Source organism: Syzygium oleosum, unplaced genomic scaffold (genome assembly GCF_021117445.2).
Source record: "Syzygium oleosum isolate NSW1041296 unplaced genomic scaffold, Sole_v2.1 Sole_v2.09, whole genome shotgun sequence".
NCBI lineage: Eukaryota > Viridiplantae > Streptophyta > Magnoliopsida > Myrtales > Myrtaceae > Syzygium > Syzygium oleosum.
In genome coordinates this window covers 8,104,084-8,117,234 of record NW_026607493.1, presented here as the reverse complement: position 1 = coordinate 8,117,234, position 13,151 = coordinate 8,104,084, and the positions used below count along the sequence as shown (strand labels likewise).

At 42.0% G+C, this 13,151-nt stretch overlaps 2 protein-coding genes across 2 annotated transcripts; both read right to left on the bottom strand.

Moving 5' to 3' along the window:
* Window positions 1-1,403: 1,403 nt before the first annotated feature.
* Window positions 1,404-2,742, bottom strand: LOC115663679 (probable pyridoxal 5'-phosphate synthase subunit PDX1). The gene has a single exon (XM_030585662.2). The coding sequence runs from the start codon at window positions 2,658-2,660 to the stop codon at window positions 1,731-1,733; it is 930 nt and encodes a 309-aa protein (XP_030441522.2). The 5' UTR covers window positions 2,661-2,742; the 3' UTR covers window positions 1,404-1,730.
* A 3,406-nt stretch (window positions 2,743-6,148) lies between these two features.
* On the bottom strand, window positions 6,149-12,548 carry LOC115665822 (E3 ubiquitin-protein ligase APD2-like). Its single transcript, XM_030587650.2, has 10 exons — window positions 12,105-12,548; window positions 11,809-11,915; window positions 11,604-11,729; window positions 11,409-11,502; window positions 10,568-10,642; window positions 10,408-10,490; window positions 7,767-7,913; window positions 7,493-7,565; window positions 7,057-7,408; window positions 6,149-6,514 (listed from the first exon to the last, which is right to left on the bottom strand). Exons 1-10 carry the CDS (start codon window positions 12,400-12,402, stop codon window positions 6,439-6,441), a joined length of 1,431 nt encoding a protein of 476 aa, XP_030443510.1. The 5' UTR covers window positions 12,403-12,548; the 3' UTR covers window positions 6,149-6,438.
* Between the last annotated feature and the right edge of the window lie 603 nt (window positions 12,549-13,151).

Sequence of the window (13,151 nt, the reverse complement as noted above, 5' to 3'; positions counted from 1 at the left end):
CCCAACGAACCGGTTTCCAATTTTTGAAACTGAAAACCGGACCAGTGCCCTTGGAACTAGAGGCTTTTTTACTATTTTTTTAGGAAAATACTTTTTCCTGTATTTTGAACTAGTCACTGTACAGCCCGTACTAGGGATGAAGCAATGGATATGTAAATATAACTTGACTCTCTTTTCCTCCCCTTTCTGCCCTGTATTGTGTGTTGTGTAGAAAGTCAAAGGTCAAATGACCCAATTTTAGTCCGAATCGGAAACCAGACTTGTGCTCCCGGGAGCCGGCCGGTACACATGGAATCGGAAACCAGACCTGTGCTCCCGGGAACCGCCCAAAACCGGCCGGTACGGTCTGGTCCGAGTGGTTCCTTCTGCTCCCCTAGTTCAGGTCACCGTAAAGATGAAAAACCTCTTGCCATCTCCGATATTGTATTGCAGAAGTCTTCCAAATAAATCTTACAAGACAGAAAGAAGCGAGGGAGAGGAATCTACCACGCTTCCTACAACAACAAATCGGACAAGAAGAAAAGAAATCGACCTTCTTTTACTTACAGGCAGGACAAAGGGACACAAAAAATCTAACCACTATTGTCAATACCCATATTCAATCAACCCGCAAGAGATTTGACCGAATGCAGAGATTTCATAACCAATCTAGCACTATCAGAAAAATCACATGCCAGTTTAGCAATGCACAAACTACTAGTATTCAAAATGCCTGCTGCTAAAATTGAAGCAGCACTAGCAGCACTAGCAGCAGCACAGATCTTGAAACCTTTCAATAGATCCGTATCTGTCTACCAGTGAACATCTTAGCAAATACGCAATTAAAATCAGAACTCGGAATAACGAAGAAGAAGAAGAAGAAACGGAAGAAGAAGCAGATCTTGAAGCTTTTCAATAGCTCCAAAAGGACAAGCTTTCAGGTGAAGTCCTTCAATTCCATCTCTTGCGAGACACGCACCTTCCTCCAGCATATCAACAACAATATATCCACAGTATCGAAATCAGCAGTCGTCTTGGTCGCAACAGAAACAAGGAACCGTCATTTGACCCATCTAGAACTGCTGAGCTAGGTGGGTCGGTATGGCGAGCACGAGAACCTACTCATCTACGTAATGCTAAGACCAGTTGAACTGATCTAAAGCATGGATCTACATTAATCAACCAAGAGAATCGGATGGTCAGGGGACCGTAGACCATCCTTGACAAGTTAACACTTCTATAACTCATACCATCCATTCTTCAGCACGTACGACAGCCAACTTTAAATAATCCTCGCCACCAGACTCTCACAATGTTATTAACGCACAAGTCAACAGATCCAAATTAAATAACTCGTGCCAAAGCTACAAAATCGAATACAAGACAAATCCCACATGAAAGAGCAATGGCAGAAAGTAGACAAGTTGAAACAATACACGAGATTGATGTGATGCAACAGGTTCGTACATCTTCAATCTTCTAAAGTAAATGACAACTTAAAACAGAGAACTCGAGCAGCACTCAGCCTTCTTGGCCTAAACCGAACATCGTTATCACCTTGGTACAACATGTCCAGACCCAGACAGACATGACAACCACACAAACCCAATCAATAATCCCAAGAAACCCCCCATTAAATCAACGAGTATAATAACTCCCATGACAAACCCTCCTAACATTTTACCTTGTTATTCCCAAGAACAGAGTAGCTCTATGAGCTAAACACCTTCGCGCCCCTGACCAAAATCCCATCAATCCGACCGGCTTGCGAACCTCTCCACCTTGGAATCCGTCAAATTTAAGCCCACCATGGCCTCCCCTAATCCGCAGCTCACCTCCGCCAACATCTCCGGGTCGCTGTAATGCGTCACCGCCTGCACGATCGCCCGCGCCCTCTTCGCCGGGTCGCCGCTCTTGAACACCCCGGAGCCAACGAACACCCCGTCGCAGCCCAGCTGCATCATCAGCGCGGCATCAGCCGGGGTCGCCACCCCTCCCGCGGCGAACTGCACGACGGGCAGCCTCCCGAGCTGCTTGGTCTGCATGACCAGGTCATAGGGGGCGGCGATCTTCTTGGCGAAGGTGAACACCTCGTCGTCATCCATGTTGCGGAGCACCCGGATGTCACCCATCACGGAGCGGACGTGGCGGACGGCCTCCACGACGTTGCCGGTGCCGGCCTCGCCTTTGGTGCGGATCATGGCGGCGCCCTCGCGGATGCGGCGGAGGGCCTCGCCGAGGTTGCGGCAGCCGCAGACGAAGGGGATGCGGAAGTTGTGCTTGTTGATGTGGTTGTCCTCGTCGGCGGGGGTGAGGACCTCGCTCTCGTCCACGTAGTCGATGCCGATGGCCTCGAGGATCTGGGCCTCGACGAAGTGGCCGATCCGGGCCTTGGCCATGACGGGGATGGTGACGGACTGCTTGATCTCCTTGATGAGCTGGGGGTCGCTCATGCGGGCGACGCCGCCTTGGGCGCGGATGTCGGCGGGGACGCGCTCGAGGGCCATGACGGCGGACGCCCCGGCCTCCTCGGCGACGCGGGCCTGCTCGGGGGTGACGACGTCCATGATGACGCCGCCGCGGAGCATCTGGGCGAGGCCCACCTTGACGGAGAAGGTCGACTTCTTCGCCTCCGTCAGGGCCCCGTTCCCGTACACCGCCACCACTCCGGTCCCGGCCATTTCGCCCTCGCCGCCTGCACGTGTGGAGATAGAGAGAGAGAAAGAGAGAGGGTGAAGAAGATGATGATGATGATGATGGTGGTGGTGGTGGTGGTGGAGGCAGAGGAGAACAGAGAGAGATAGAGAGAGGGTGGCGAGGGATTGAGTATTGAGGGAGGGCGGCTTTTGAATGGTGAGAGAGGGAGAGAGAGAGAGAGAGAGGGGGAGGGTTTGGTGTCGCTTCGACGTGCGTGGTGTGACGAGCGCCGTCGGATTTTTTGGGTGGAAATGGTGGGTGGGGATGGGTGCCGAGGGGGGAGAATGGTTGGCTGATGTGGAGCGGCCGATCGAACGGTGGTGACGGGCTCTGGGCGAGGGGACGAGGGAGGGAGCGCGGTTGGATCTGCTGGAGCGGGCTTCGAGTATTTAAAGCGAGATGCGTTTCCCGGGGCTGGGCTGACTCCGATAATAGTGGGGGGGGAGGAAGTGGGGCCCACTTAGATATGGATTGGCGGTTCCGATGTCGTCGTGGCGGCTGTCGCGCTGATTCGAGATTATTATTATTATTATTATTTTATTTTATTTTACGAAAAACAAACGACATTATATACTAATAAAAATACTCTTTACTTCTGATGGAAACTCAATCTTTTCTTTACTTCTTTGTCCCCCAGATATCTTCATTTATTTTAGTGTTACAACCATATTCATGGGCAAGTTAAAGGATTTTCTTTTGTCTCTCATGTATATTTCAATATTAGAATCTCTATCTTCCCTTATTCTACGACAGACAACAAAGAATCTCAAATCTATTATCTTTACGATATTTTAATCTTTCCATATACAATTTCTTTAAATTGTGCAATTTTACCGATAATTTCATTTCGTTATTTAATGAATCGAACATTTCGTAAACCAATACCGACTGGTAGTTCGTCACATCATTATGAATACATCGATTTTATGAATTAATCTTAACGAGGATGTTACCTAGAATTCTTCAATAAATGAAATCATCATTGGTCTTGTTAAAAATATATCTTGAATTTGAGCCCATAGAGGAAATCTGGTACATCCTTGGTCTTTTTATCATTCTTCATTGAATTCTTTGGTAATTTCTTCTTCTTGCGTTAGACTTGAATTGCAAGATTCGTTAGCTTCCACGTTATTTTACAACATGTCTCATTTTAATCCAGTAACATTATTTTGTGATATTGAGTGAATCATGTCTGTATTCAATGCTCCCATAAGAACAGCCCTAATGAATTTGTAGGGACATGGCGAGCCCATTGCTGCAGTGCAGTCTTACCAACACTGGAGAAATTTTTTTTTTTGGTCAAGCAACACTTGAGAAGTTAGAAGGCCTCTTCATATGATAATTCCTTCTAAGATTTCTTTTAATCTTTTATCTCATATTTTTCTTTAGGGGCATATCCAGTGCTATATATATAATCTTAGATTGTGACCTTATTTTCTGTCACAACCAAATATACAGAAGTTGTAATACTCTTTTCACAAAAAACCCTTCTCGATTTCTTTTTTCCATCAACTTCCATTTCATCTCATCTGTAATTTGATCTTTTTGGCTTACATATATCGATGAGATAGCAGATTCATCTTTGACTTAATAATATCTTTTTCTATACCAAGAATACAATCCACTTATCTCTTGGTTAGGGGACACTTAACGATTACGTATTCACGGTTTGATCGTTTGAATCAAAAGCTCGATTAAGAATCCAATGTTCCGGCTTTATACAATATCAAAGTTTCTGATTATCAATTTAGTTTTGAGATGTCACATTAATCAATGCCAAAAAAGGAGAATCTTTACGAAAAGTTACAATATAAACTCCACGGGTATCTGAATTTTGTTGGCATAACAAGTGTTAATTTCATGACATTCCAACTCATCCAAAATAGAGGGTCAACTCACACATTCAAACTCGATCGAAAAAGAGGAAAAAAACGAGACTCGATATTTTCTTGTCATGCAAGAAATACGTGAGAAACGTGATGTCAGGGCTAACACGATTTTGGGCATTTTGGTCTGAGAGAAGAAAGGTGGGCTTTTTTTAATTATTATTTTCGTTTAAAATTTGGTTTATGGGAGGACACACTTTTCGTGGCTCTGTTATTATCTGGCGTGGAATCGAAATAAAGCATGCCAAATAGCCAAAAAAAGAAAGGAAAAGAAAAGGAAAAATTATTATTTTAAGAGGCACGAGTGCAGTCAGCAAAGCGAACCGCTTGTTTTATTTAACATTTCTGGACAAACCATTTTCGGCCCTTCGCATGACATCCACAGAAAATGGAGAAGAAGTGTTCGACCTGTCTAGAAAATGAGGAAGGAGTGTTCGACTTGTCTTCTTTAGCTGCATTCATTTCTTGATCTCTTTTTACACTTTTTTATGTTGAAAGTTGGCCATCATCACCTTTGGCGGTCCAAGGTTTTGTCCACTTCTTTTCTTACTGAAGAAGAAGGGCAAGTCAAAAGTCTCTTTCTCCCGCTTTCCCTTGACCATGATTGTGCTTCCCCAACCCCAAGAATTCCATAATTGTGATTATTACATTCATTTGTCATCCCCCCCTCCATTGTAATGCGTGATCTAGGCGGGTGTCCCTTCCCGGTATCTTCCTAAAAGGACTGTTTAACTTCTACTGCAGTGGAAAAGTTGAATCATAACACTTGTATCTAGATAAAAAAAGAACAGAAAATTTGATTATTGATTTCCACGTTTATAGATTCATGTTCACCCAAGTCATGTTAAGGTGTAATACCGTTCATATGAGCATGAACACATTCATCATTTCTTTTTTACATGCAAAATTGCATTTATAGAGATGCACTTCCCAACCACAGAATTAAGATCCTTCATAAGATCCACTGCAATGTAACGAGTTTTTTACACATTTGCCCTTAGATTATTCATATCAAGACTACTTTTACAGTATGGTCGTCTATATATGTTGATTAAGTATCACAATATCATCCGTAGTTTAGGATTTCCAATGTGGATTAAGTCCTGGTACATCAAAACATTACTGTTGTCTGATTTCTGCTTGATGTTATCAGTTTAGTCGTCTGGGAGTCAAAATAGGAGACTAATATGTTCCTACCATTACATGAAGACATGGATAACTTAGTTGAGCTGTCCATATTTCGAAGGTGGTTCTCCTTTCCCCAGCCAAGAACCAAGAGAAAAACATTTGGCACTGCTTTATAGGAGTAGTGAGAATGATGCAGCAGCTAACTCGGACAAGCTTTGTGGTGATCATGACAAGGTGTGCAAGATCCCATGCCACATCGCAGAGTCATCTCGAAGGAAGCATGTGCAGAAGGGGCTTCGGCTCAGTCCACTGGATAAACTCACAGGTGTGACAAAGTATGATGAAACTAACCTCATAGCAATTGCCATGGCTCTTGCTGATGACCGTTTTCCAATACAGGATCAGACCCGCCCTGTAGCGTAATCCTTGCCATGCACAGAAGGAGAGAAGGCGCCAACTTTGTTTAAAAAAAATACGTATTTGTTAACAAAATCTTCTCGAGGTTACAGCGCCCACATTAAGATATCTTCACATTGCTCTACCAAGAAACAGCTTTACAAGCCAATAAGCCACTGGAACAAATGGGGACATGGTCACATCTATTTTCAAAAAATCGCTCAACAATGATTAATTGATCAGTGCCATTCACCAGAAAGAAATCACTGGAGGCGGCACAAAGGATCTGCTTGCCGGTGATTTGTCCAGGCTTTGCTAATCCATCGAAAAAACTGGATCTTTCTCATTGTTTTCAAACCGTGAAAATCTTCCGTACCTTCTTCATGTTCCTCCGACAGATAGGGCATGTACCAGCTGCCTCGGCTATCCTGTTGCAATTAGTTAACTTCATGTGTTAAGGTCCTTATATTGTACTACGGTTGCACTGCCATAACTTCAACTAAATCTAAAGGAGTAAGAAAAGACCAACTGAACTGTGTTTTCAAACTAATTAATTCAGGACTTAAGGAAACTGAAATGATGAGTGTTTCAGCTAATTATCCAGTGCAAACAGCTTATTACATTCATATTCTCCCAATTGGCAGGTACCCTAACGTTTTGAACATCTACAGAAGAGAAGCTTATGCCATTTCTTCCACCCATCTTGAACAAGATGTGACACTCCCGCGAATTTAAATAACAGAAGAAGGATGGAAAACAGTCAAAAGTAGGCATCCCTCTCCTCTCATTCATCTTTTAATCCTTGTGTTTCTTTCACATACAGCAGAACTTAGATCCTAGATCCTCATGGAGTTCATAAAGCCCTATTGAGAACCTTAATTTTCTTTTGTCTATGAAACCAAATAGGTTGCCAGTGTAAATTGGACACTTTGTGGAACTTCAAAATAAGATCAGTTTAGAGTGCAGTTACCTTTGTCCACATTCAAAACAAGCCACACAGTGTCCACAAGGAAGAAAGAAGCAGTCCCTGGGAGCATCGAAGCAAATTCCACACAAACGCCGTGTATTATTACCATTTTCACCATCTTGCAATAGCTTCCCTTCAGGAGCTCCCGCTGCCAAAAGTTCTTCTAGATCCGCCTCATCATGTGAATTAGAATCATAGGATGACCCCCAACTAGAGAGATCGTCATCTTTATATGATAGAAGAGGTGCTCTCTCAGCTTCCATTCGCCCATATGGTGCTCCAGTTGCCTCTTCACGACTACATCGAAATTTGTTCAAGAAATTGAAGGCTAGTAGCATGAGCACTGTCATTCCACCTACAAAAATCAACTTCCCTAAGAAGTGTCGACACAATTTAAAGGTGATGAAAGGAAAGGACAGAAAGTGAAAATCATGTGTACCAATTCCAACAAAATATGTAATCCATCTCGGTCCATAGGACAGTCTTACATACCAGTCATCACTGGGTGTTCCCTACAGCAAAAGACAGCCAATTATATATCTTGATATGTAGGGTTTGAGAGACAGTCAAGTAGAGTGGTATACAGAATTCAAGAGCCTTATGTAACAAAAACCTAGCAGGGCCTCCATATAGGCAACCCCTTTCAAAATTCTCTATACAATAAGTTAAAAGAACCACAAAACCATACCAGTCAAAATTTAGTAAGTTTTTACCTGTCCTGCACCAGGTGTAGCTATGACAGCAGCATTTCCTTCGGGGAAAAGAACATTCATACTACATTCGCCGTGGGAAAAAGTACACTTGTAATAGGCCGAGGTCGTGTTATAGAGGTAAGCCTTCACTCCAAGGTTCAATTGAACCTGTTGAACATAGAAGGAGATGAAAGTGAACAACAAGGATAAATTGGAACAAATTAATATGAAGAATTCGCGTATCTTAGCAAACATCGCAAGGTACAAAATCTATGATCTAGATAGATTCTTTTTACTGCACTCTTCTATGCATTGTTATTACTGCCATAATCTTGAATACAAAACTTTGCCCTAATAATGGGATTTTCTCCAACCAGACTTAAACTAATATTGAACTGGGAAGTTTGAATGGTTAAGCCATTACACTGCAGTACTCACTTCCACATACGTGGTAAGTTGTCCCAAGGACTACATTCCACCATCTTCCAGTCCATTCATTTTTCTTATCCTTTTCTCCTTGGTAAATATCATTATTTAATTTAACATCACAATATACATATATGGAGAGGAGGGCTTGCCCCAAGTCACCACATGGGAGGGGCATGGGGACATCTAAATGGGGATTCTATCGACTTGTTCTGACCTAGGATGACACCCTCTTGACTAGGTCTTCACCATCCATAAACGAAAGATGGCTTCCTTCATAAATGCATGAATGTGATGTGCTAAATTAACCAAGCAAAATCATGTCTCTTTTTTATTTAGCTTCATTTGTTTTCCGCAAACTTCAAACTGGTAATGATGAAAACTTAATACGGTGCTATTTATCCTCTCTAAGAAAATTCAGTTGCAATCTGCAGCTATTTTAATCATAAACTCAGTAGAGACCGACATTCATGACAGATCAAGAGCAGTGTCATTATATCTGCATGCATATCCAAATTTAGTCATGAACTTGTCTTACTTTAGTCAGTTATCTACTAAAGAACATATTTTGTGCAAAGGAATGACAGTTACATTATAATTAGTTGAAAGTCTGGTTTGTTTTTTGCACAGTTATGGAATAGAAGCTATATCTCACTTCAACCTCTTTCTGAAAGTGTTTAAATGCTGCTGAGATCAGATTGTCTCCTGAATTTCAATCTCTTTCAGAAGAAAGTTGACCAGCGGCGATATAAGAATGGCAGACAATAACCTCATCTGCCAATCACTAGAAAGGATCTCTTGCACTAAGTATGCTTTGCCTTTATTTATACAGCTCAAAGCTCAACCAAATCATCATCCATGAGACAAATTTCTACCATCCCTAACTTTAGCGCTGAATGTCCATATCCCATGACATGGAGGTTATACTATGCATATCACTAAAGCACACACCACTATCACCTTTTTCCACATAATGAATTTCCTTTAGTCTCATTTACTACAAAATGCTGACAAATTGACAATTACAACTATCCCCTTTTTAAAAAAATTAAAGGGAATCATGGGCCCTTTCTGTTTAAAGTGAGTACATGAGATGCACCACCAAGAGTAGGAGTCGTGAGGAAGTAGTGAAAAGATCACATAAACATTATGTTATTCAGAGTTCAATTTGCCAAAGCTTTTAAAAGAAGAAAACAAAAGATAAAAAAGTCACGTTAAAACTGTACTTGATCTGAAATGTGTTATTCTGGACTCAATCATCTTTTGGAGAATGCGAAAAGAGCGATAATGTAATATTGGACTATGCTCGGAAGGCGAAACTAAAGAGAGAGGTAGCCTGATAGCAGTGCAGGATTAAATAAACTAAGCTGCTCCAGAAAAGTGCGACTAGCATAGAGTTTTGAGCATCACATCAAACAATAGTTATAAACTGAATAGCAAAAGATGAGGGTTACATTCCTCTCATCAGATAAGTGGATCTCTTTTAAAGTATTAGATTTAGAAGTATAGAGATATATAATATTCAGAAAACAAATAGTCTTCAGTTGGACACTATTCAGCTTTGGAAGAAAAACTAGAAGTTAGCTAAGGAATGAACTATGTAACTCACAGTAAACTTTGCACAAAAGTTGTCCACCAAACCAAATTATGTAAAATCTCCATGAATTCATCCTTAAGTAGGTAATGGGGTTCATATATGGAGAAACTGATTCGATTATCAAGTGGAACTCTAATACCAGCACCTTCCAGAAGACATGATGGCCAAAATGTACAATAACAACCATATTCATATCTTAGAAAACCCATGTTTGGAGGAGTCTAGTAGTAGCAATGGCCAATCTGAAGGATCAAAGTCTGCCCCATCAAATGTCAGGCTAAAGCAAAATAACTACATAATCCGATTGAACCATGAGCATCCAGATAAAACTTTACTTCATTACGTGATAGGCAAGTGTACTAATGTGAAGGTACGACAAGATACAGAAGCAACAGGCATCAGCACTACTAACCAATTAGTTAAATAACTTATGAAGCAAAAGTTTTTCTGTCTAGTCGGGCAGTTAAGTCTTTAGGAAGTGTGAAGTCCGAACTAAGTCAACGCAAATCAGTCTCATGAACAACACAATTAGCAAGCATTCATTCATGGATAAACTAAACATTTTCCATCTCAAGGCTATGTATACTTGACAAACTCGCAGCTGGGAATGTAGAATTTCATGAATCATTCCGTAATTACCTCCACTTCTTCCGAGTTCAAGTTGCCAACTGCAATATAGTAACTGGAGGACTTATATATGATTTGCTGTATCATGCCGACCCCTGAGAAAAGTTTATTGCAGACATTTAGTATGCAGTAGACAAAGCAAAATTTAACAAACTCTCAAATCCTTTCTAACCATGAACAACATTCCATGATAAAGTGGTGTTAGGATATGTTGGGTCCTCACGCCATTCGGCAAGGCCTTCACTGCCTGCAGTTGACAGATTCACAATGATATTGTCAATGGAGTTCACAAAAAGAGATAAGGAAGTCGGTGTAGGTGGCAGACAAGTAATGATTGTGTTATATGAGATGTATGAGAATTTGAAGGAAAAGAATCATCTCACTGACACAACAATTAATCGATTAGGAGAAGCTCAAAAAATTGTCTTGGCACAAGGAAGGCAGAGAATTCAAAAGGAAAAAAAGAAAGAAAAGGTAACAAATACTAGGGAGTTTTAAGTTTTTGGAAGTTAACGACGGGATATGTTGATACTCTGAACTAATAATTTTGTCATTGCATTGTATACAAATAATCATCAGAACGAACGACACATGGATCCTTGACTCATGTTTCAGGAAAAAAAAAACTCCAACAAGCATTTCACTTACACTTGCTTGTGTTTATAACAGGGGTCTATTTAAGCATATTCTGGTAACATTCACCTACATCTAAGGAGTAGGAGCTAGTTAAGACAAAGCTTCCCCCTATGAGAGCACATGACAAATTGCAATTTAAGTAGTTTCTGTTTAAAGCTCAAAATTTAGGGGATTGGTTGGCATATTTTCTCATTGACTCTTCTTTCACCTTGTATTGGCTCCTTTCACTGACGCAATGATCAAAGTAGGTAGGTACATATCAATCTAATAAACCACCACAGGAAATGATAAGGATATTGACATGATGCAAATTGCAGATATATGACGACAAGTTAGGGCAACAACATTGCAAGGTGGACGAATTATTTCAAGTTTACCTTGAGCAATAACAAGAAATACAGAGGAACCTGCAGAGCTCACGTTATAGGTAATATTAATTTGAGACCCTTCGTTTAAGTAATATATCCACTCCTGAAAAAGAAGATAAAGGAAATTGATGTTCTGAAGTGAGAAACGTCCATTTTGGAATGTGAAAAAGCAGCAACCCAATAGCTAAAAGATAGAAGCCTTGCCTTGTCTGAGTCAGCCGGAACAGAAGCATTTTGAGTTTTGGACCAAGTGGTAGTAACATCCAGAGAAGGAGCTTTATAAAACCCATATAGAAGTGGCCCAGGCTTGGTATCATCCAACTCCTCTACCTAAAAAGAAACAAGCTATGTGAAGGGCAGCACAAAAGGTCAATAATTTGACACTGCAATGAGACAAACAGTTCATTACCTTCAGAGACTGCACGAAAATGGAATTTGGCTGTACAAGAATCGAGGTGTTTGGACCAAGCCTTATGCTCACAGAACCATAAACTCCCAATATCAGAGTCATAGACACTGCAAGAATTCGAAGCATAATCATACACCTTGGCTTTCCACTTTATTGCCCAGTCACAAGAGAGGTAAATACAAACGACAGCGGAAATCAACAAAAAAAAAAACGCGAAGCATTTGAATGGCTAGTCGCGCAATCCCAAAGAATTCAGACATTCCAAAATGTGGACCAATTACAGAGCCCATACGCACCAAAGAACCAGAAGGTAAGGACCACGATGATGCAAGACCAAGTATCGTCCCGTATCACCGCCGACCCATCATCGAACACGGTGAAATTCCCCCGATACGTAATCCCGATATGTTGCTGCTCCATCTCAGGGTTCCCATACCGATGCTCGTCGATTCGCTCTGGCTCGTCTTCCACTTCGCGAACCGGCGCCGACGAGGAGGACGACGAAGCCCCCGAAGCTTCCCTAATGGACGTGGAAGAAGAAGAAGAAGGGGAAGAAGAAGAAGTCGGATTCGAGCTCTGTCCCTGATCTTCCATTCTACTATAAAAAAAAAGAGAAAAGGGATGATCCAAGAGGAGACAGAAAAGAGCGTGAGCTGAAACAGAGGATCCGAGAATCGATTCCGAGGAACCGATCGAAACCCTAACCGTAATAGCAAGAGCGAATTTGGGGATTAGAAGGGACGCACCTGCTGGATGTCCGTGTCGAGAAGAGGCCATCGGAAAATGCAGGTGGAGCGAGAGAATGGGGTGTACGAATTCACCGGCCGGTCGTCTTCTTCGCAGGGGACTGGTAGTTGAAGTTGAAGTTGAAGAGGAGAGCGACAGTTATTTTTGAGAAGCGCCTGAGTCTCTGACCAATGGGAAGTGAACGAAAATGCTCTCCAGAGTGGCGTTACGGTAAATACGAGAGCTCCTTGCGCTGGCGTGGCAGGAGATGATTGGTTCATTGAGGGGAAAGCCGTGGGGGTTAGTTAGGTGAGACGACATGCATGCCATGGGAACAAGATCAGAAGCGTCTTTGACTTTCCTTAAAGCTGTGGTTTCCTTTTTTTGCTAGATTAGCCACTTAGGTTGTTGGTTTTGTTGACATTGGCCGCAAGTGTCACGTGCTCCATGTGCTTCTTCCATCTTCTGCGTATCCAAGCTCCTGTCATTCGCTGCATCAAATGAAAGCTTCCCTGTCATTAATGGGTGCACGCAATGGTAAATAACGAATTAAGTAGTTTCGATCCTTAAGAGCAATGCATTTTTCTCCCTATTACTAGAAAAGGTCGGGAAGATCG